Below are 20,562 nucleotides of genomic sequence, written 5' to 3' on the forward strand. Positions count from 1 at the left end.
TCACCTGTTACTTTTCCCCTCTAAATCCCACTTCAACTACCTGGATGCTGAGAGCGCACAACCAGTGCTGAGGGCCCACTGGGAGGGTGCCCACCAAGAGAACATGTGTGATGTCAAAACTCCCTGGCAGATGGCCCTTCTGTGCAAGGTGGAGACAGCAGTCTTTCAGGGCATGAACAAGCTTCCTCTTCCTTTATCCTGTTTCCTGTCCAGACAGAGGATCCCACCGATGGGCACCGAGCTGAGGGCAGCGGCATGTAAGCTGACACCCTGAGCTGCTCCTGCCTGGACAGCGGTAACAGGAAACTGCGGCTCCTCAAAGGTTACCGACGGGCCCTGGTCAGAGCATCAGCCCGCACACCAAAGGGTCGCACGTTTGAATCTCAGTCAACAGCACGTACTTAGGTTGTAGATTCAATCCCAGGCACTAGTAGGGGCATGTTCAGGAGGGAACCAATTGATGTGTCTCTCTCACATCGATGTTTCTCTCTCTCTTTCTCTCTCTCCCTCCCTACCCCCCGCCCCTTCTGCTCTCTCTAAAAATTAATGGAAAAAATATCCTCAAGTGAGGATTAACAAAACAAAAAAGGTTCTGGGTTCCGTAGGTACTGCCGGTCCAGCTAAGATTGAATTGTCCAAGATGCTTTTTGTCCTTTGCAGAGGTCATTGGTATGATCAAAAGGTGAATGACACGAGCACAGAAGGAAAAAGGGATAAAATTCCAAAGGTAGTTAACCTGGGTGATTTGATTTGCTTTAGTTAATGTCATTTGGGTTTAAAATAATTTATAAAAGTAATGACAGGTTAATTTTTAAACTGAGGTTTGACTGACTTTGACTCTGCAGTTTGTATGTCATTAAATAAGTAAAACTCAGCAATACTGGGATGGTATGAAGGAGAGAAATGTCATGATTCAACAGTCACTGATCGAGCACCTGGTCAGAGGCACTGGGCTGGTGGGACAGAAGAAAATGAGTAAGGTGTGGTCTCACCCATTGGTAATTTAAAATGGAATGTAGTAGAAGTCTTTTTTCAATTATTTTTTATTTAAATATAGTTGGTATACTGGTTATATTAATTTCACGTGTCCAATATAGTGATTCAACATTTTCAGGCCTTACAATGTGATCACTCCACTAATTCTGGTAGTCATCTGTCACCATGTAACTTATCACAATATTATGAACTACATTCCCCTTCCCCTTTTCACCTAGACCCTCACACCGAACCTTCTGGCAGCCATCCCTTTAGTATCAGTTTCTATGAATTCTATTTCTGTTTTGTTTGTTCATTTGTTTTGGAATCAAATGATACTGTCTTTCTCATTTGTCAGACATATTTTACTTAACATAATACCTTCTATTTCCATCCACATTGTTGTAAATGGCAAAATTTTACTTTTTTATGGCTGAGTAATATTGCATTGTATATATGTACCACATTTTCTTTTTTTTTATTTTGTTTTATTGCTTAAAGTATTGCAAAGAGTATTATATATGTCTCCTTTTTTCCCCCCTTGACATTCCCCCGGCCTCCCTTACCCCCCCATGTCTTGTGTCCATTGGTTATGCTTATATGCATGCATACAGGTCCTTCGGTTGATCTCTTACCTGCCCTCCTCCATCCCTCCCTGGCCTTCATGCTGTAGTTTGACAGTCTTTTCGATGCTGCTCTGCCTCTGTATCTATTTTTGTTCATCAGTTTATAATGGTCTTTATTAACTATAAATGAGTGAGATCATGTGGTATTTTTCTTTCATTGACTAGCTTATTTTTTTTTAAAAGTGTTGTGTGTGTTTTTTTAATATATTTTATTGATTTTCCACAGAGAAGAAGGGAGAGGGATAGAAAGTCAGAAACATCGATGAGAGAGATCAATCAGCTGCCTCCTGCACGCCCCCCAGTGGGGACGTGCCCGCAACCAAGGTACATGCCCTTGACCGGAATCGAACCCAGGACCCTTGAGTCTGCAGGCCAACGCTCTATCCACTGAGCCAAACCGGTTCGGCATGATGGGCTTATTTTACTTAGCATAATGCTCTCCAGTTCTATCCATGCTGTTGCAAATGGTAAGAATTCCTTCTTTTTTACAGCAGCATAGTATTCCATTGTGTAGATGTACCACAGTTTCCTAATCCATTCATCTGTTAATGGGCACTTAGGCTGTTTCCAAATCTTAGCTATGGTAAATTGTGCTGCTATGAACATAGGGGTGCATATATCCTTTCTGATTAGTGTTTCTGGTTTCTTAGGATATATTCCTAGAAGTGGGATCACTGGGTCAAATGGGAGTTCCATTTTTAACTTTTTGGGGAAACTCCATACTGTCTTCCATACATTTTCTTTATCCATTCATCTATTAATGGACACTTGGGTTGCTTCCATATCTTGGCTATTGTAATAATAATGCTGCAATGAATATAGGGGTGCATGTATCTTTTTGAATTAGCATTTTGGATTTCTTCGGGTAAATACCCCAAAGTGGGATTGTTGGATCATAAGTTAGATCTATTTTTAATTTTCTTAAGAACCTCCATACTCTTTTCCACAGTGGTTGCACCAATTTGTAATCTCACCAACAATGCATGAGGATTCACTTTTCTTTTCATCCTCACTAGCACTTGTTTATTGACTTTTCATATGTTTTATTCATAGATTCAATTCTTTGTTTTGTTTTTTACTTGTTTGTTGGTTTGTTGACTTTTTGATGATAGCCATTCTGACAGGTGTGAGGTGATATGTCATTGTGGTTTGGTTTTGATTTGCAGTTCCCTGATGATTAGTGACACTGAGCAAGTCTTATCAAAGGATTTAGGAGGTATTTTCTGAACAATTTGATTTAGTTGTTGTTTTTCTAAACTGCCTCAGAAGTAAAAACATTGGTCAAACATTGCAAGCTTTCAAGCAATGAAGCAATCGAGTAACAATGTAATAAGTGGTTTATGGTTTTTAAGGGATTTTATGGGCATGCAAATGTCACAGAAGCAAAAACTGACAAGCTTCATAGAACGTGGCCTTTAGGTGCTTTGGTTAAGGTTTTCGTGGTGCTAATTCACCTGTATTTGAATGGTAACTGTATTTGACTGGTTTTATTCTATGTCCTATGGGCCTAAGTCTCCTTATTCCATAATCATTCTTCACACTTTCCATTATACTTCAGTACAAGGATATCTAGACATCCTGAACCACACAGCCGTGCAAGTGGTTCAAGTCATCCCTCTTTGCCCATATAAAATCTAGCCAGCATCTGTGACTTGCTCTTTTCCTTCACCTCCCTGTGTCAACCTCAGACCTCCTCACTTTAAACTACTCTTGCTCAGAAGGAAGAACATCCCTGCTCTCAGTTCTAGAGGTTCTAACCACTCCTGGGGCCATTCACACATGGAATGCTGTCCCAGGTTCTGTGAACTGGCTTCCCCCTCTCTGAGTCACCTTCAGTCGACCCTCTAAAGACGGTGTCTCTACTGCATCACCACACTGCTCTGTACCTGAACCAGTCCAATTCCTCAGAGCAATTCTGTTTCTCCACAACACAACTCTTCCCAAGCCTTCTCACTTTCTCCTCTGACTCCCAAGTGCATATGCTCTTCCAGTTCAACTTGTCCCCTCATAATTCTGCATACTCGATTGTAGTTCTTAGCCTAGGGTCTTTCTTATACTCTTTCCCAAACTCATACACTCTTCTCATCAGCCCAACTAGATTCTATCTGATCTTCCCAGCCTCTTAGTGTAGCTTCTCCCGAGCCTTCACCTCCAAAGGCCTGGTGGTGCTAAAGATGTGATCATCATCCTATACTGTCATACTTCTGATGACTTGAGCTAAGCTAGCTTTTCTGTCCTAACAGATCATCCGGGTTCTCCAAGGTCATGCTGAGCTCACAGTTGGGACTCGAACATCCACCAAGTGATCCGTGACTCCTCTCTCTGATCCTCACATTAACACATTAATCTCAAGAAGACGCATTGAGTGCCTGATACCAACTTTAAACCCATTGCCTACTAGCCTCCTACTGTACTCCTAGTGAGTAAGTATGCCCAGGTAATTACAACAGATGGGTGGACGGGACCACCAAGAAGGACGGGTTTGTACTGAACTGAAATCTCAAGTGAGACTCAAAAATCTGCATTTTAGCAAAACTTACCCCACACAGTACAAGTGACAGATCTATAAAATCCTACTCAGTGTACACATTATTTTAATTAGACTTTTTCTTCAGTAGGAAAATTATTAGTTTAGTATTCTCTCTCCTTGGTTGGACAGTGAGTTACTTGAGGGTGAAAGTCTGTAAGGATTGCTTATTCTGTCCCACTATGCACTAGGTACATAGATACAATCCAAAAAATTTTTGGATAAAATTCTTTTAGAAATGCTGGTCTTGCACAACTCTCTAAATATGCTAAAAACCATTAAATTGTACAATTTGAATTGTGTGGTATGTGAATTACATGTCAACAAAGCAATTAAAAAATACTAGTGGATTAAACAAAATGTAATACTCCCCAAAACCAGAAGGAGATGTGATCAACATCCAGGTTTGACATACTCACAGGATGAGCCACAATGCACTGCTTCACATGCACTAACCCAGCAAACAGCTGGGAAGGCAAGAGGCATGAGGTGGAGCTGCTGAGGACAACGTCGTCACCGATGATTCCATCTAACTGAGCAAAAACCTTCTTCTTCAGTTCCAGGTCTTCTGGAACACATTCCTGAGGAGCACATATGCAAATCACTACTCATGACCACTGCACTCAGGCCCTGAGCAAAACATCTCAAGTTCTATTCATTCCAAAACAGAACCAATTAGAAAACCACAAGCAACATTTAAGAAAAAACAAAAAGCTACCCAACAATATGATAAATCTTGATAACTCTGGAAACTGGGTGATGCCTACCAGGAAGCTATATTCTCTAGTTTTGTGACCCACCAATTCTATGTCTGGCTATTTATCCAAAGAAATATAAAATACGAATTCAAAAAGATATATGTAGAAACATTATTTATGATAGCAAAGATATGGAAGTAACCTAGGTGACCATCAATAAATGATAAAGAAGATATAATACATATATACCATGGAATATTATGCAACAATAAAAAAGAATGAAATCTTGCCATTTGTGACAATACAGAAGGACATAAGGGTATTAAGCTAAGTGAAAGCAATCAGACAGAAAAAGACAAACACCATATGATTTCAATTATATGTGGAATGTAATAACCAAAATAAATAAACAAGCAAAACAGAAACAGACTCATAGATACAGAGAACAAACTGATGGTTGCCAGATGGAAGGGTGGTTGGGGGGCTGGGTAAAAAGATGAAGGGATTAAGAAGTACAAATTGGTAGTTACAGATTAGTCATGGAGATGTAAAGTATAGCATTAGGAATATAGTTAATAATATTATAATAACTATGTATGGTGCCAGATGGGTACTATATTATTGGGGGGATCACCACGTAAATTATATAAATGTCTAATCACTATGTTGTGCACCTGAAACTAATATAATACTGTATGTCAACTGTAATTGAAAAATAAATTTAAAAAATTAAAATTCTCATAATAAAGAAGTCCTCCAACCACATGGGAAGGGAGAGTCTACAAGCAGAACACACTCAGCAGTATCTCAGGCAAAGTGCTGTGAACATTAGTGGTGTCATCACCACATTTTCCCCGATCTGTCATCTTCATGAAATGAACAAGTGTGTTACAACCATAATTCTCCAAAGGCTTTTAAGCACCCATAGATCATTGGAAATCCTTTGGAAATATAGCTTTGTTTCTAAAAACTAAAATTTCTTGAATAGGGGTTGAAGAGGAGATGTAAATTGGGATTAAATACTGCAGATAACAACCATGCTGAAATTCTCATCATGCAAAGATGGGGTAGAAGTGAGATGACACTGTCAAATACCCAGAACCAGCCCCCAGTGAGGCGTGTTCCTGGAATGGGGTGCCTATGGTGGATCCCTGCCTCAGAAGCAAGCAGAACAGGAAAAGGTTGCTTGCTGCTTCAACCCTGCAAGTACTAGAGGCATCTTTCTCTGCCTGCCACCAACAGCTCTGGGAAATCACACCAGAGGCCACTTCATCCAAGGTGGTCCCTGAGTACCTGGAGGCAACAGGCCCGACAGGAGGAATATCACTATTCCCAACATCCTCTGGTGAGTTTAGGATTGTAGTTCTCAGTATCAGCATCAGAATCAATGCGGTGCTCATTAAAATGCAGATTCTCAGGCTCCTGCCAGACCTACTGAATCAGTCTCTGGGAGTGGGACCCAGGCATCTGCATTTTAATCAAACATTCTGTCGATTTTCGTTCCTAATAAAGTCTGAGAGCCACTATTCTGAGGTATGGATCCAAAATGTGGTATGCTACCAAATATATCCTCGGGGCTCTGTCCTCTCTTCTCCATGCAGAGACTAACCAAGTGTGCCCTGATTAGTGTAGTAGCACTGTAATAGAAGTAGTAGCATAAAAACCAGCAGACAACCAGAAGTGTGCAAAAGTGGAAGTGCAATGCTGAAGTATTACTAGGTATTGTATCAAAACCTTCCTCAAAAATAAAGAACATATTTTCAGGCCTAATTTAATATCTAATAGTTAACAATAATATCTAATGTTTTGAAATCAGCTGTGTAAATATTATAACATAAATTCTATTTCTGTATCATCGCAACATTTTAAAGTTTAACTTGAAAGGTAGGGCATGAATATTGCGTTTGTTTATACTTTTAAAAAATATAATCAAACCATGTGAAATTTTTTTGAGAACAAAAGGTCATACCAGCACCACATCGGAAAGACGGAGAAAATGGAGTCATTTAAGAACTGTAAAGCCCATTGTGTTAAATCCCTTTATCAAATGGGAAAAAAGGCTACAGTATCTGGCTGGTTGTATTGAGTAATTCCTGGATCAGTTATGTCTGCAAGTTGGGTTAAGTTTAAATGGAGCCTTGTAGTAAAGCCAGAGACTAAGAATGATGGCGATACTGTGTAAGTTAATAAAAGAGCCCTTGTGAATGGCTCTATTGTGAGCCTGTCATACAGCTTCTCCCTTGAAACTCTATGCCTTTCTTCAGATCATTTGATTATCAAAGAGGCAAGAAAACTTGAACCAGAGGAAACCCAAACCTGCTGCAGTGAGTTATGTAAGGCGTTTTTCTTTCTTTCTTTTTTTTTTTTTTTCCAGGCACTCTGGCTTGAAGCTTTGTTGTTGTTGTAGTTGTTGTTGTTTTTAATAGTATCCCAATTGTGCTCAATTTGCTAAGCCAGGGTTATGATACCTCCCTCATCCATGTCAAGTCTGGAGTTCATTTCCGATCTTTAATGGGGACCCCCACCTTGTCTGAGAAAGGGAGTCTGACACACCGTTAATCAGGACTTTCATCACTTGCGGCAGATTACAAAGCTAAGCAAGCGAGGCTACAGGCATTCTCTCTTTCCTAAGTGGGCTGAAAGGAAAGGCAGGGACAATATCAAACAATGAGGCGGCTGACAGCCTAGCAGCCAAGTAGCCAAGTGTTCTCTCTAAACCTCAGCAATGCAATGGGGTAAAAACACCCCACCCCATCCCTATGCATTCTCAACTCTATGATGTCTTTCAAGGTCTTTTCTAGAGAAAGCCACCAAATGTGAAGTGTTAGCAAAAGCTCCATCATTACGGAAAGTAATTAGCTAGAGTTTGCTTAATTAAACTCTAACAGCACTTTCAAAGCAATGACTATTATTTGTTTGTGTTTTGTTTGTTTTGAGGTGCAGGGAGATGATATTCTCACGCAAAACCACTCTGGTGCTCTAATTTTGACAAACAAAACAAAACAAAACTTTAGGGATGAGGTCACAGTGAGAAAAACACAGTGTGACAAGTATCACAACTATTGCTGGTACATCCAAAGGCGGTCATTCAAGTCAGGCAGCATCAGATGGTTAAAAGGTGGGGTTGAGTTTAAATACTCCTTTTTCCCTTTCCATCTTGAAAGGAAGAAACTGAATGATGGTATTATAGGTATAACATTAATTCTCTCTAACTTACTTATATTTCTAAAAGTAAATCCTATATAATAAAAGGCTAATATGCGAATAGACCGAACAGTGGAACAACCGAACAACCAAACAACCAGTCACTATGACGTATGCTGACCACCAGGGGGCGTGTGTGGAATATGGCGGGTGTTGGCCATGGTGGGATGGAGGAGCAGGTGAGTGGGGGGTGGGGGAGGCGGGTGCAAGACCAAGGTGGGACGCCGGTTGCTATCATTGGGGTGAGCTTCTGGTGGTTACTGAAAATTCTTTGCTCCTGCACCGTGGTCCTGCCCAGCGCTCACACCCACTGCCAGTCCCGATCACTCAGTGCCATCAGCGGGTGCGAGCAGTGGCTGCAGGCCCTGATCACCCCTGGGGGCTTCTCCACTCCCCCCACCCCTGCTCCTGAGGGGCAATTGGGGCAGCAGCCGCCGCTCGCATACCCTGATGGCACCGGTCATCACGCACTAGGCCCCTAGTGTTTTATAAAGATCCTTGTTTTATTAGTAATAAAGCTTACTTATGACAGCACTCAACTCATTAGGGCTGTTTTAGGGAAGGAGCAGGGCCACAGCAAATCAGCCCTGGATCACTCCCAGAAAGGAAGTGCTGCATGAGAACTCAGGTCTGAGCTTTACCCACTTGCTGTGCAACAATATGTGTTTTCCAAAACAAATATTTTCATGGGGAAAATGAAATTTCATTGATTTTTTTTAAATCCACTCAGGAATTTTAGATAGGCATCCTGTTGCTAGAAAAATCTACATTTGCTCATGCAATATATCTGGAAACAATCTTCAGTGTGCTTCCCAGAAAGAAAAAGAAAAAACTTAAATTGGAAGATGTTAGTACCAAAGGTATTTTACATGCAAAGAAATTCTATTAGCCGATTTTAGGGAGAAAGACATGGCAAGGAAAAAAAGATGAACTCAAATCCTGTTGTAATCATGGCAGAAGGCAATGCTTTCTCAAGTTGAAGATGGAAGTGCTCCACATAATACAGTCTGTCTGGTAGCACTAATTAACCCTCTGGCTTCAATCTGGCTCATCATCACCAGCAGTCCCTCATCACTATTTCTTCCAAGAGCACAATCTTTAAAATCTATCAGATTAATAAGACTACTATGATTATACTTCTCAAGAGGTGAACATCATAACTACAAAAAAAGAGGAAAATCTTGCTCTAGAAGAAATAGTATTTGTTAAGGAAAAAGAAAGGAAAACAAGTATAAATAAGGTTTCAATATCACAGGCAATAAACTACTCTATGCCCTGACCTGAGGCTCATTTTTCCCCCTTAAATATCAAAATTAAGGGTGTGTGTGTTTTTTTTAAAAAAAAAAAAAACACCCTCATGTAATAATTCTAAACAGAGTTCTACAACAATACAGAACAAGTTATACCCAATCAAGAGAGAATTTGCCAAAGTAAAAATCAGTATAGACCAGAATAGAGACATTACTTCCTGGGGCTGAGGTGTTAAAGCTAGCGGGATTGTTGTGGTTTGCATTAAATAGCAGTCTTTTCTCAGGGTAACCACACACATCAACTGCTGTCCTAATGAGGTTCCTATTCCATCTTCATTCCAATGATTTTTATTTGTACTTTTTATAAAATCACTTATTTAGAATAAGGTTACAATACTTGATGTGAAAAAAATTATACAATTAAAAATACTACAGTTACACCTGCAAATAGCATATAATTTTATGGCATATCCAAATAATATTTCTCATAAGAAAAAAGTAAGATTTTTAAATACAAAGTATTTTATTTAACAAAGTGCTGGGAGCCCTAACCGGTTTGGCTCAGTGCATAGAGCGTCGGCCTGCGGACTGAATGGTCCCAGGTTCGATTTCAGTCAAGGGCCTGTACCTCGGTTGCAGGTACATCCCCAGTAGGGGGTGTGCAGGAGGCAGCTAATCGATGTTTCTCTCTCATCGATGTTTCTAACTCTCTATCCTTCTCCCTTCCTCTGTGTAAAAAAATCAATAAAATATATATTTTTAAATGCAACTGATTTCTAAATATTTTTTAAAAAACAAAGTGCTGGGAATAGCTTGAAACAAAATTTAAGTAAGCCACAAGGAATGAATTTTTTAGAAGAAAAACTTAAAATAAATGTTGATGTGAAAGACATCACATCACATTACATTAATCACTAAGAGCACTTATTATTGGTAAGGAATATCACTGAGAGAACTCCATAAGTTATTTTTTATATAATTTTTTGGCTTTATATTGGATACAAGTGGAATGCATTTCTATCTGTGACCTCTCTGTTTATAATACAGTAATTCTCAAAGCAGCAGATAACTGGGGGAGAGAGAGTCCATTAGTGAAGTTCAAGTGGAAAAAAACATGGAAATTAAAATATATTCCTCTTGTTGAGAATAATTTAACTGAATATTTTTAGCCAAAACACTTTGTTATTGCTATGAGTAAAACAATTTGCATTCAATATATTTTGTTGCATAAGAATCAGTTTTATGAAAATGTTTTAAATTTTGAAAATTTACATTTGTTTAATAGTATCCTAAAACTAGTTTAGCTTGCAACCATGTATGTATGTTGGACTATAAAATAATTATATAGCATTTTGAAGAGGAATAGGATCAATAAAGCGATACCTACCTGTATTTTGACTCCATCTGTCCACAGAGAAACCAAAAAGTTAAACCATTTATGTGCACAGTTGCATAAGTACAACATAATTTTAAAAAGTTTGTGTTAGTCTTCTAAAAGGCAGTTTTTCTCACTTTAAGGTGATACACTCTTTCTAGTTGCTGGTACAAGATGTTTACAGTAAAGAAAATTATTTTATTTAAGAACAGAGGTTTTCAATACAGCTGGACTTACAAACTTCGGATAGGAAGTTCATAACTTTTTTAGAAGAAATTAGGCCATTTTTATTATCTAAAAATATAAATGATAATCTTTTAAATACAACATTTGTTTCATTTAGTTTTGACATCAGACGTTATGTTTGCCTCTTCCCGATTCCTTCTTATCCACTCATCTCTTCCTTACCTATGTTGCTGAGGAGAATTGCTATCTTTAAAATTATTTTGTACTGATTTTAAAGAGAGAGAGAGAGAGAGAGAGAGAGAGAGAGAGAGAGAGAGAGAGAGAGAGACTGACTTGTTGTTCCACTTGTTTATACATCCACTGGCTGCTTCTTGTATATGCCTTGACCAGAGATTGAACCTGCAACCTTGGAGTATCAGGACGATCACCTAACCAACTGATCTACCCAGCCAAGAAAGAATCACAATCTTTTATAATTACTATCCTATCTAATAAAAGAGAAAAAATGGTAATTGGCGTACGACGATACCCTTTTCATTGGCTAATCAGGGCTATATGCAAATTAACTGCCAACTAAGATTGGCAGTTAACTGCCAACAAGATGGCGGTTAATTTGCATATGTAGGCACAATGCAGGGAGGCGAAAGGGAAAGCAGGAAGCCCCCTGCCACTGACTGTGATCGGAAACCCAGGGGGGAGCTAAGAGCTGGGGGGCAGGGCCATGATCAGAGAATCAGGTGCCTTTTCCGCCCTGGCCAGTGAGAGCAGGAAGTAGGGGTGGAGCCCGCAATGGGAGCTGGGCATGGTCGAAGCTGGCAGTCCCAGGAGCTAGGGGTCCCTTGCCTGGGCCTAAAGCGGAGCCCACGATCGCGGGGCCGCTGCAGCCGCAGGTCCCTGCTGCCCGGGCCGGACGCCTAGGCCAGAGGCATCCTGCAGGGGCAGGGGCAGAACCTGCAACCGCGGGGAGCTGGGGGTCCCCTGCCCAGGCCTGACACCTCTGCCGGAGGCCTCAGGCCTGGTCAAGGGGCCGATCCGGTGACTGGTGATCGGAGGGTGATGAGGGTCAACTCCTCTGGCCGAAGCATCAGGCCTGGGCGGGGGGCGGAGCCGGGGATTGGGGGGATATGATGGTCCCCTCGCCCAGGCCTGAAGCCTGGGTCAGAGGCGTCAGGCTTGGGCGGGGGGTGGAGCAAGCGATCAGAGGGAGATGGGGGTCCCCTGCCCAGGCATGATTCCTGGGCCAGAGGCCTCAGGCCTGGGCGGGGGCCAGAGCCAGTGATCAGGGGGAGATGGGGGTCCCCTGTCCAAGCCTGACACCTCTGGCGGAGGCGTCAGGCCTGGGCAAGGGGCCGATCAGGCGATTGGAGGGTGATGGGGGTCAACGCCTGAGGGCTCCCAGTATGTGAGAGGGGGCAGGCTGGGCTGAGGGACACTCCCCCCCCACACACACACACACCCAGTGCACGAATTTCGTGCACCGGGCCCCTAGTCCTATCTAATAAAAGAGAAACATGGTAATTGGCATACGACCGCTACCCTTCCCATTGGCTAATCAGCAAGATATGCAAATTAACTGCCAGCCAGGCAGCTTAAAGCGAACATGAATGAGGCTTGCTTGCTTCAGTGATGGCGGACTCCAATGTTCCCCGCCTGCCTTGCCGGCCTCTGAGCGGGCAGTCTGAAACATAGTTACAAATATAGAAGCTAAACAAAACCCCAGAAACCTGCTTTCAGCGAGCTGGAATCTCAGAGCTGGAGTTGATACAGAGTTTCGATTATAGAACACAAACAAGTCTGGGCCCAAGGGTTTCCACTTTCCCAGCAGCAGAGGCCGCAGAGCTGGAGCCAGAGCTAAAGCTGGCCCAGAATAAAAAAAAAAAAAGAAAAGAAAAAAAGGAGCGGTTGGGAGCTTCAGTCACCCGACAGCCTGAAAACAGCCCTCAGCCCCTCACCCAGACTGGCCAGGCCCAGTGGGGACCCGCACCCTGAAGGGTGTGTGACCAGCTGCAAACAGCCATCATCCCCTCACCCAGGCTGGCCAGGCACCCCAGTGGGGACCTCCACCCTGATCCAGGACACCCTTCAGGGCAAACCAGCCGGCCCCTACCCGTGCACCAGGTCTCTATGCTATATAGTAAAAGGGTAATATGCCTCCCAGCACTGGGATCAGCATGACAGGGGGCAGCGCCCAAACCCCCTGATCGGCCCTGCTCTGTGTGTGACAGGGTGCAGCGCCCCAACCCCCCTCCCCCACGGGCCCTGCTCTGTGTGTGACGGGATAGAGCCATAACCTCCCCATTGGCCCTGCCCTGAGTGTGAGAGTGGCAGCGCCCCAACCCCCTGATCGGCCCTGCTCTGTGTGTGACAGGGGGCGGTGCCCCAACTCCCCTATCGGCCCTACTCTGTGAGTGACAGGGGGGAACTCCTCAACCCCCTGATGGGCCCTGCTCTGTGCGTGATAGGGGGGAGCTCCCCAACCCCCTGATGGGCCTTGCTCTGTGCATGACAGGGGGCAGCACCACAACCCCCTGATTGGCCCTGCTCTGTGCATGACAGGGGGTGGCGCCACAACCTCCCTATAGACCCTGCCTTGAGTGTGACAGGGGGCGGTGCCCCAACCCCCCAATTGGCCCTACCCTGAGCGTGACTGAGGGTGGTATCGCAACCTCCCAATCCGCTCTGCTCTGTGCATGACAGGGGGCGGTGCCCCAACTCCCCAATTGGCCCTGCTCTGAGCCCGACCAGGGGCTGCACCTAGGGATTGGGCCTGCCCTCTGCCACCCGGGAGCAGGCCTAAGCCAGCAGGGCGTTATCTCCCGAGGGGTCCCAGACTGCGAGAGGGCACAGGCCGGGCTGAGGGACCTCCCCCCCACCCCCCCAATGCACAAATTTTGTGCACCGGGCCTCTAGTTTATAATAATAAACATTCATTTTTATTTTATTTTAAATTTGTTTTCTTTTTAAAAATAGAATCAAGTTGCTTTTTCTATAATGGTCCTTATGTGATCTTTTCTGTATCAATATTTGCTTAATACAAACACTTGAATAACCTAATCCTCAGCTTCTCATGTAACTCTGGCCTGTGCTAATATGAGTACACTCATGGGGTCATATATAAATTATTGGGAGTATTATGCCTGCCTCTTCTTATTCTATTAAACTTTCAAAAAGTCACCACGCAGTGTGCTCCTTGCCAGACACTATATAAAAAGGCATGTTCTGTCACCCCTCGGTCCTTAAATGAGTCCTCTCCACCCCACAAACATTAAGTTTCCTAGGAAGTATCAAAGTCAAGGTAAGGTGTGGTGAGATACCTACTTCAGTGACCTGCATTATCAGGCCATGTAAAACTGGTAGAGAGATGCTCAGAAACAGCTCTGTTGAATAGCAGTTCTGATATTTTACCTCTCATTCAGAAAAAAGGGTAAATTTAGAAAGATCCTATGTAATAAAAGGCTAATATGCTAATTGATTGAACAGTGGAATAACTGGTCGCTATGATGTGCACTGACCGCCAGGGGGCAGACGCTCAATGCAGGAGCTGCCCCCTGGTGGTCAGTGCACTCCCACAAAGGGAGCACCGCTCAACCAGAAGCTGGGCTCATGGCTGGAGAGTGCAGCAGCAGTGAGGGAGTCTCTTCCACCTCTGTGGCAGCTCTAAGGATGTGTGACTGACGGCTTAGGCCTTCTCCCCAAGGGGAGCGGGCCTAAGCCATCAGTCAGACATCCCCCAAGGGCTCCCAGATTGTGAGAGGGCACAGGCCTGGCTGAGGGACACCACCACCGCGCCCCCCCCTCCCCAGAGTGCACAAATTTCGTACACTGGGCCTCTAGTAGTTAATATAAATATATACCAGATACACACACAAACACACACACACACACACACACATATATTTGTTTGCTTGTTTATCGGTTTGTCTCGTGTTTGTTTATTAAAAAGTGACCTTTGGCCTTCAATAGAATTCAGCTAAAAATAGCTCCTCATCAGATTTCCCCAATAGGTACCACAACAGCTATTTTTTAAAAAGTAAACATATATAACCCTGAAAAAAAAAAGGTGATTGGGCAGCTTTTTTTGTTTTTTTCAGTTAAAAGAATATGGTGTGTATGCTAATAAAAATTTCTCCCATAAAACTGATAGACACTTGTGGAAATATGATGGACTGGAAAACTTAAAAGTCTTCCCTCCACAAATACGGGGTAATTCTGTATAAAACAAATCATCCATCTAAATGAATAGCTGAGCTCTCATATTAGCATATGGATTTCCTGTTTTCAATTTCATTGATTTATGCACTAATTCTTATTACTTCTTTTCTTCTGCTTACTTTGGATTTAACTTGGTCTTCCTTTGCTAGTTTCCTAAAGTAGAAACTTACATTATTGATTTTAGATCTTTCTTCTTTTCTCATATATGCATTCAAGGCTATGAATTTCCCTCTAAGCCAGGGGTGGGCAAACTTTTTGACTCGAGGGCCACAATGGGTTCTTAAACTGGACTGGAGGGCCAGAACAAAAGCATGGATGGAGTGTTTGTGTGAACTAATATAAATTCAAAGTAAACATCATTACATAAAAGGGTACGGTCTTTTCTTTTTTTTAGTTTTATTCATTTCAAACGGGCCGGATCCGGCCCACGGGCCGTAGTTTGCCCATGGCTGCTCTAAGCACTGCATCCCATAAATTTCAATAAGTTGTGTCTTCATTTTTATTTAATTCAGAATATTTTTACATTTCTCTGAGATTTCTTCTTGGATCCATGTGTTATTCAGAAGAGTGTTGCTTATTCTTCACATATGTGGGAATTTCCCAGTTAGCTTTATGTTACTGATTTCTAGTTTAATTTCATTGTGATCTGAGAGCAGACAATGCATAATTTCTATTCTTTTACATTTGTTAAAGTGTGTTTTATGGCCCAGAATATGATCTACCTTGATAAATGTGTTCTATCTGAGCTTGAAAAAGTATATTCTACTGTTGTTGGATGAAGAATTATACAGTTGTCAAATATATTCAGTTGGTTGATAGTGCTGTTAAATTCAATTGTGTCTTTATTAATTTTCTGGCTGCTGGATGTCTCCATTTCTGATAAAGGGGTGTGAAGTTTCTAACTATGATTGTAGATTCATCTATTTCTCCTTGCAATTCTATCATTTTTTGCCCCATATAGTTTGACTTTCTGTTGTTAAGTGTATACATACTAAGAGCTGGTATGTTTTCTTTATCATTATCTCTTCTTTATCATTATGTAATGCCCTTCTTTATCCTTGATGACGTTCCTTGCTGTGAAGCCTACTATCTGAAATTAAATATAGCTCTCCTGTTTTCCTTTTATTAGTGTTAGCATTTTCCTACATCCATTTATTTTTCATCTATATGTGCCTTTATATTTAAAGTGGGTTTCTTATATACAATATACTGTAATCTTGTTTTGTGATCCACTCTGACAATATGTCTTTTAATTGGTGCATTTAGATCATTAACATGAAAAGGAAGTATTAATATAATTTGGATTAATATCTCCCACATTAATTACTATTTTCTATTTGTTGCCCTTGTCCCTATTTTTGTGTTCCCCTTTTTTCTGCCTTTGTGATTTTAATTGAGCATTTTATATGATTCCATTTTCTCTCCTTTCTTAGCATATCAGTTATACTTTCTAAATTTTTTTCAATAGTTGTCCCTAGAGTTTGCTATATAAATTTACAACTACTTGAAGTCCACTTTCAAGTAACAGGATACTAATTTATAGGTAGTGTTAGTACCTATAATAACAAAATAATCCCAATTCTTTCTTCCTGTCCCTTGCATCATTACAGCCATTAATTTCATTTATATATAAGGATACACACCCAATATATATGACATATGCATAAGCATATATAATCAAACTAGGGGCCCGGTGCACGAAATTCGTGAACTGGGTGTGGGGGGGGGGGCGGGGAGTGTCCCTCAGCCCAGCCTGCCCCCTCTCACATACTGGGAGCCCTTAGGCGTTGACCCCCATCACCCTCCAATCACAGGATCGGCCCCTTGCCCAGGCCTGACGTCTCTGACAGAGGCGTCAGGCCTGAGCAGAGAACCCTCATTTCCCCCCATCACTGGTTCTGCCCCCAGCCCAGGCCTGATGCCTCTGGCCCAGGCATCAGGCCTGGGCAGGGGACCCCCAGACCCCTCCGATTGCTGGCTCTGCCCCTTGCCCAGGCATGATGCCTCAGCCAGAGGCGTAGACCTCCATCACCCTCTGATCACCTGATCGGCCCATTGCCCAGGCCTGACGCCTCCGCCAGAGGTGTCAGGCTTGGACAGGGGACCCCCATCTCCCCCTGATCACTGGCTCTGGCCCCCGCCCAGGCCTGAGGCCTCTGGCCCAGGAATCATGCCTGGGCAGGGGACCCCCATCTCCCTCTGATCGCTTGCTCCACCCCCTGCCCAAGCCTGACGCCTCTGACCCAGGCTTCAGGCCTGGGCAACGGGACCATCATATCCCCCCAATCCCCAGCTCAGCCCCCCGCCCAGGCCTGATGCCTCGGCCAGAGGAGTTGACCCTCATCACCCTCCGATCACCAATCACTGGATCGGCCCCTTGACCAGGCCTGAGGCCTCCGGCAGAGGTGTCAGGCCTGGGCAGGGGACCCCCAGCTCCCCGCGGTTGCAGGCTCTGCCCCTGCCCAGGCCTAACGCCTCTGGCTGAGGCGTCTGGCTCGGGCAGTGGGGACCCTCAGCTGCAGCAGCCCCGCGATCGTGGGCTCCGCTTTAGGCCCAGGCAAGGGACCCCTAGCTCCCGGGACTGCCAGCTTCGACAGTGTCCAGCTCCCATCGCTGGCTCCACCCCTACTTCCTGCTCTCACTGGCCAGGGCGGCAAAGGCGCCTGATTCTCCGATCATGGCTGGGGGGCAGGGCAAAGGCGGCCCCAGGGCCGCCTTTGCCCTGCCCCCCAGCTCTTAGCTCCCCCCTGAGTTTCCGATCACTGTCAGTGGCAGGGGGCTTCTTCCTGCTTTCCCTTTCGCCTCCCTGCATTGTGCCTACATATGCAAATTAACCGCCATCTTGTTGGCAGTTAACTGCCAATCATAGTTGGCAGTTAATTTGCATATAGCCCTGATTAGCCAATGAAAAGGGTATCGTCGTACGCCAATTACCATTTTTCTCTTTTATTAGTGTAGATACGTTGTTGCTATTATTTTGAACTGTCATCTGTTATATCAATTAAGAATAAGAAAAATAAAGTTTTTTATTTATCTTCACAGGTTCATTTTTCTTTAGGCTTTCTTTCTTGCTGCCTTTCTTTATGTAGATCTGAGTTTCTGACCTCTCTCTCTAAAGAATATCTTTTAACATTTCTTATAAGACAGGTCTACTAGCAACAAAGTTCCTCAATTTTTTTTTATCTGAGTTTATTTCTCCTTCATTTTTTTTCCTCCTTCATTTTTTGAAGGATAGTTTTGGAAGGTATAGAATTTTAAGTTGGTGGGGTTTGGGGTTGTGTGTGTGTGTGTGTGTGTGTGTGTGTGCATGTGTGTGTTGTTGTTGTTGTTGTTGTTTACATATTTCACTCCACTCTCTTCCTGCTTCCATGGCTTCTGAGAGATAAGATATAATTCTTATCTTTGCTGCTCTATGGGTAAGTTTTATTGGGGGGGCGGCAAGGGGGGTCACGCTGGCTTCTTCCAGGATTGTTTCTTTATCTTTGATTTTCTATAAATGGTATGCCAAGGTGCAGGGGGCGGGGGGTTGTGGGTTTTATTTATTTATTTTTATTTTTCTCATTTATTCTGCTTAGTGTCCTCTGGTCTTCCTGGGTCTGTGGATTGGTGTCTAGGTTAATTTGGGAGAATTATCAGTCAAGGATTTCTACTTTCTCTCCTGTCCTGGTGTTCCCATTAGATGTATGTTACACCTTTGTAGTTGTCCAACAGTCCTTGGGTATTTTGTTCTATATTTTTCCTTTTAGTCTTTGTTCTCTTTGCTGTTCAGTTTTCAAAGATTCTATTGATATAGCCTCTAGATCAGAGATTCTTTCCTCAGCTGTGTCCAGTCCACTAAAATATTTGCAAATCATATTTCTGACAAAGAACATATCCAGAATACATAAAGAACTCTCAATGCCAAACAATGAGACAAGCAACCTACATCCCTGTTTCTTAAAAAAATACGCTAAAGATTTAAATAGATACTTCATCAAAAGAGTTATGGATGGTAGACAATCATGTGAAAAGATCCTCAACACTGTCAGTAATCAGACAAGTGCAAATTAAAACCTCAATGATACACCACTGCATTCTGATTAGAATGGAAAAGAAAAAAGACAACAGCAACTTCTGACCAGGAGGCAGAACAACAGGAACTCTGACAGGGCTGGTGGGAATAGAAAGTGGCATAGTCACTTTGGGAAACAGTTCTGCAGTTTCTTATAAAGTTAAACATATAGGCAAAATCTTACTCCATAGCTAATAGAAATAAAAATGTATGTGCATACAAAAACCTATATGGTCAGTGCTTACAGCCTCTTTATTAAAAGTCATCCAAATATAGCCCTGGCCAGTGTTTCTCAATGGTTAGAGTGACATCCCGGGCACCAAAGGGTCACGGGTTCCATTCCTAGTCAAGGGCATGTATCTGGGTTGCAGGTTCGATCCCTGGCCTGATCGGGGTGAATGCGGGAGGCAACCAATTGATGTGTCTCTCTCACATCCATGTTTCTCTCTCTCCCCCCACCTTCCTTTCTCCTTCCCTCCCCCACCCACCTCCTTTCTTTCCTTCTACTCTCTCTAAAAAATCAATGGAAAAAAATATCCTCAGGTGAGTATTAATAATAAAAAAAAGAAACAAGCTGCTGATTCACATAATAATGAGAATAAAACTTAAACACCTTTTGCTAAAGGAAAGAAACCAGTCTACATGTTATATTATGCAACTTTAAAAAAAATCAACCAGGATGTGGGGGAGCCTAAAATGAACTCCAGGCTGTGACAACTGAATTACATAACCACACTCAGATGAGTGGGTAAGAAAGGAGCTAGACAATGTAGAACTTAGCAGCATTGGATGCTATCTTTTTCATCACTGCCAATCTCAGAGGCAAAAATAATAAGCAGTTGGTCTTTTCTCAAGAGTTCAGTAATCTATTGAAGAGTAGCATATGTACAGGAAATTGTACACATGGTAAGTGTGCAGCCATATGAGTTTTCACAAAGTGAACACACTGTGTAACCAGCATACAAATCCTTTCTGGCAGTCCAGAAGCCCCCTCCTCACTGCAAGGGTGCCTTCCCAAGGGTAGTCACTGCCTTGATTCCAGAGTCAGCTATTGTTTTATCGTTTTATTTCTCTGAATTCTAATAAGCTTTATCATCTTTTATATATGTATTGACTATTTGGTTTGCTTCTATGAATTGTCTTTGCCCATTTTTTTATTGATTGATTCTTTGTCTTTTTTTTTTTTTTTTTTTTTTTTTTACTGTACCCCCCTTCAGTGCTCACAGCCCAAGGGTAAGGAGGCTGGGCAATGGTTTGAGGCTGCAACTTCCTCTGGCATGGGTCCACTATGAGAGGCCCACAGACAAGACTCTTTGTCTTTCTTACTGAGTTACATTTCTTTCAATATGATTTGGACATTGCAAATATTTTTCTTCCGGGTCTGCTACTTATCTTTTGATTTTGTTCACAGACTCTCTTGTCCTACAGAGATTTAATTTTTACAAATCCAGCATTTGT

General features: G+C 42.7%; 1 protein-coding gene across 2 annotated transcripts in view; it reads right to left on the reverse strand.

Moving 5' to 3' along the window:
- The window catches only part of CRYL1 (crystallin lambda 1), a 164,589-nt gene that overhangs the window by 45,137 nt on the left and 98,890 nt on the right, over positions 1-20,562 (reverse strand). For both annotated transcript variants that reach the window (XM_059684182.1, XM_059684183.1), the window contains one exon: positions 4,548-4,709. In XM_059684182.1, the coding sequence (XP_059540165.1) occupies positions 4,548-4,709 (162 nt within the window). The remainder of the gene's footprint in view (positions 1-4,547; positions 4,710-20,562) is intronic.

Source organism: Myotis daubentonii, chromosome 2 (genome assembly GCF_963259705.1).
Source record: "Myotis daubentonii chromosome 2, mMyoDau2.1, whole genome shotgun sequence".
NCBI lineage: Eukaryota > Metazoa > Chordata > Mammalia > Chiroptera > Vespertilionidae > Myotis > Myotis daubentonii.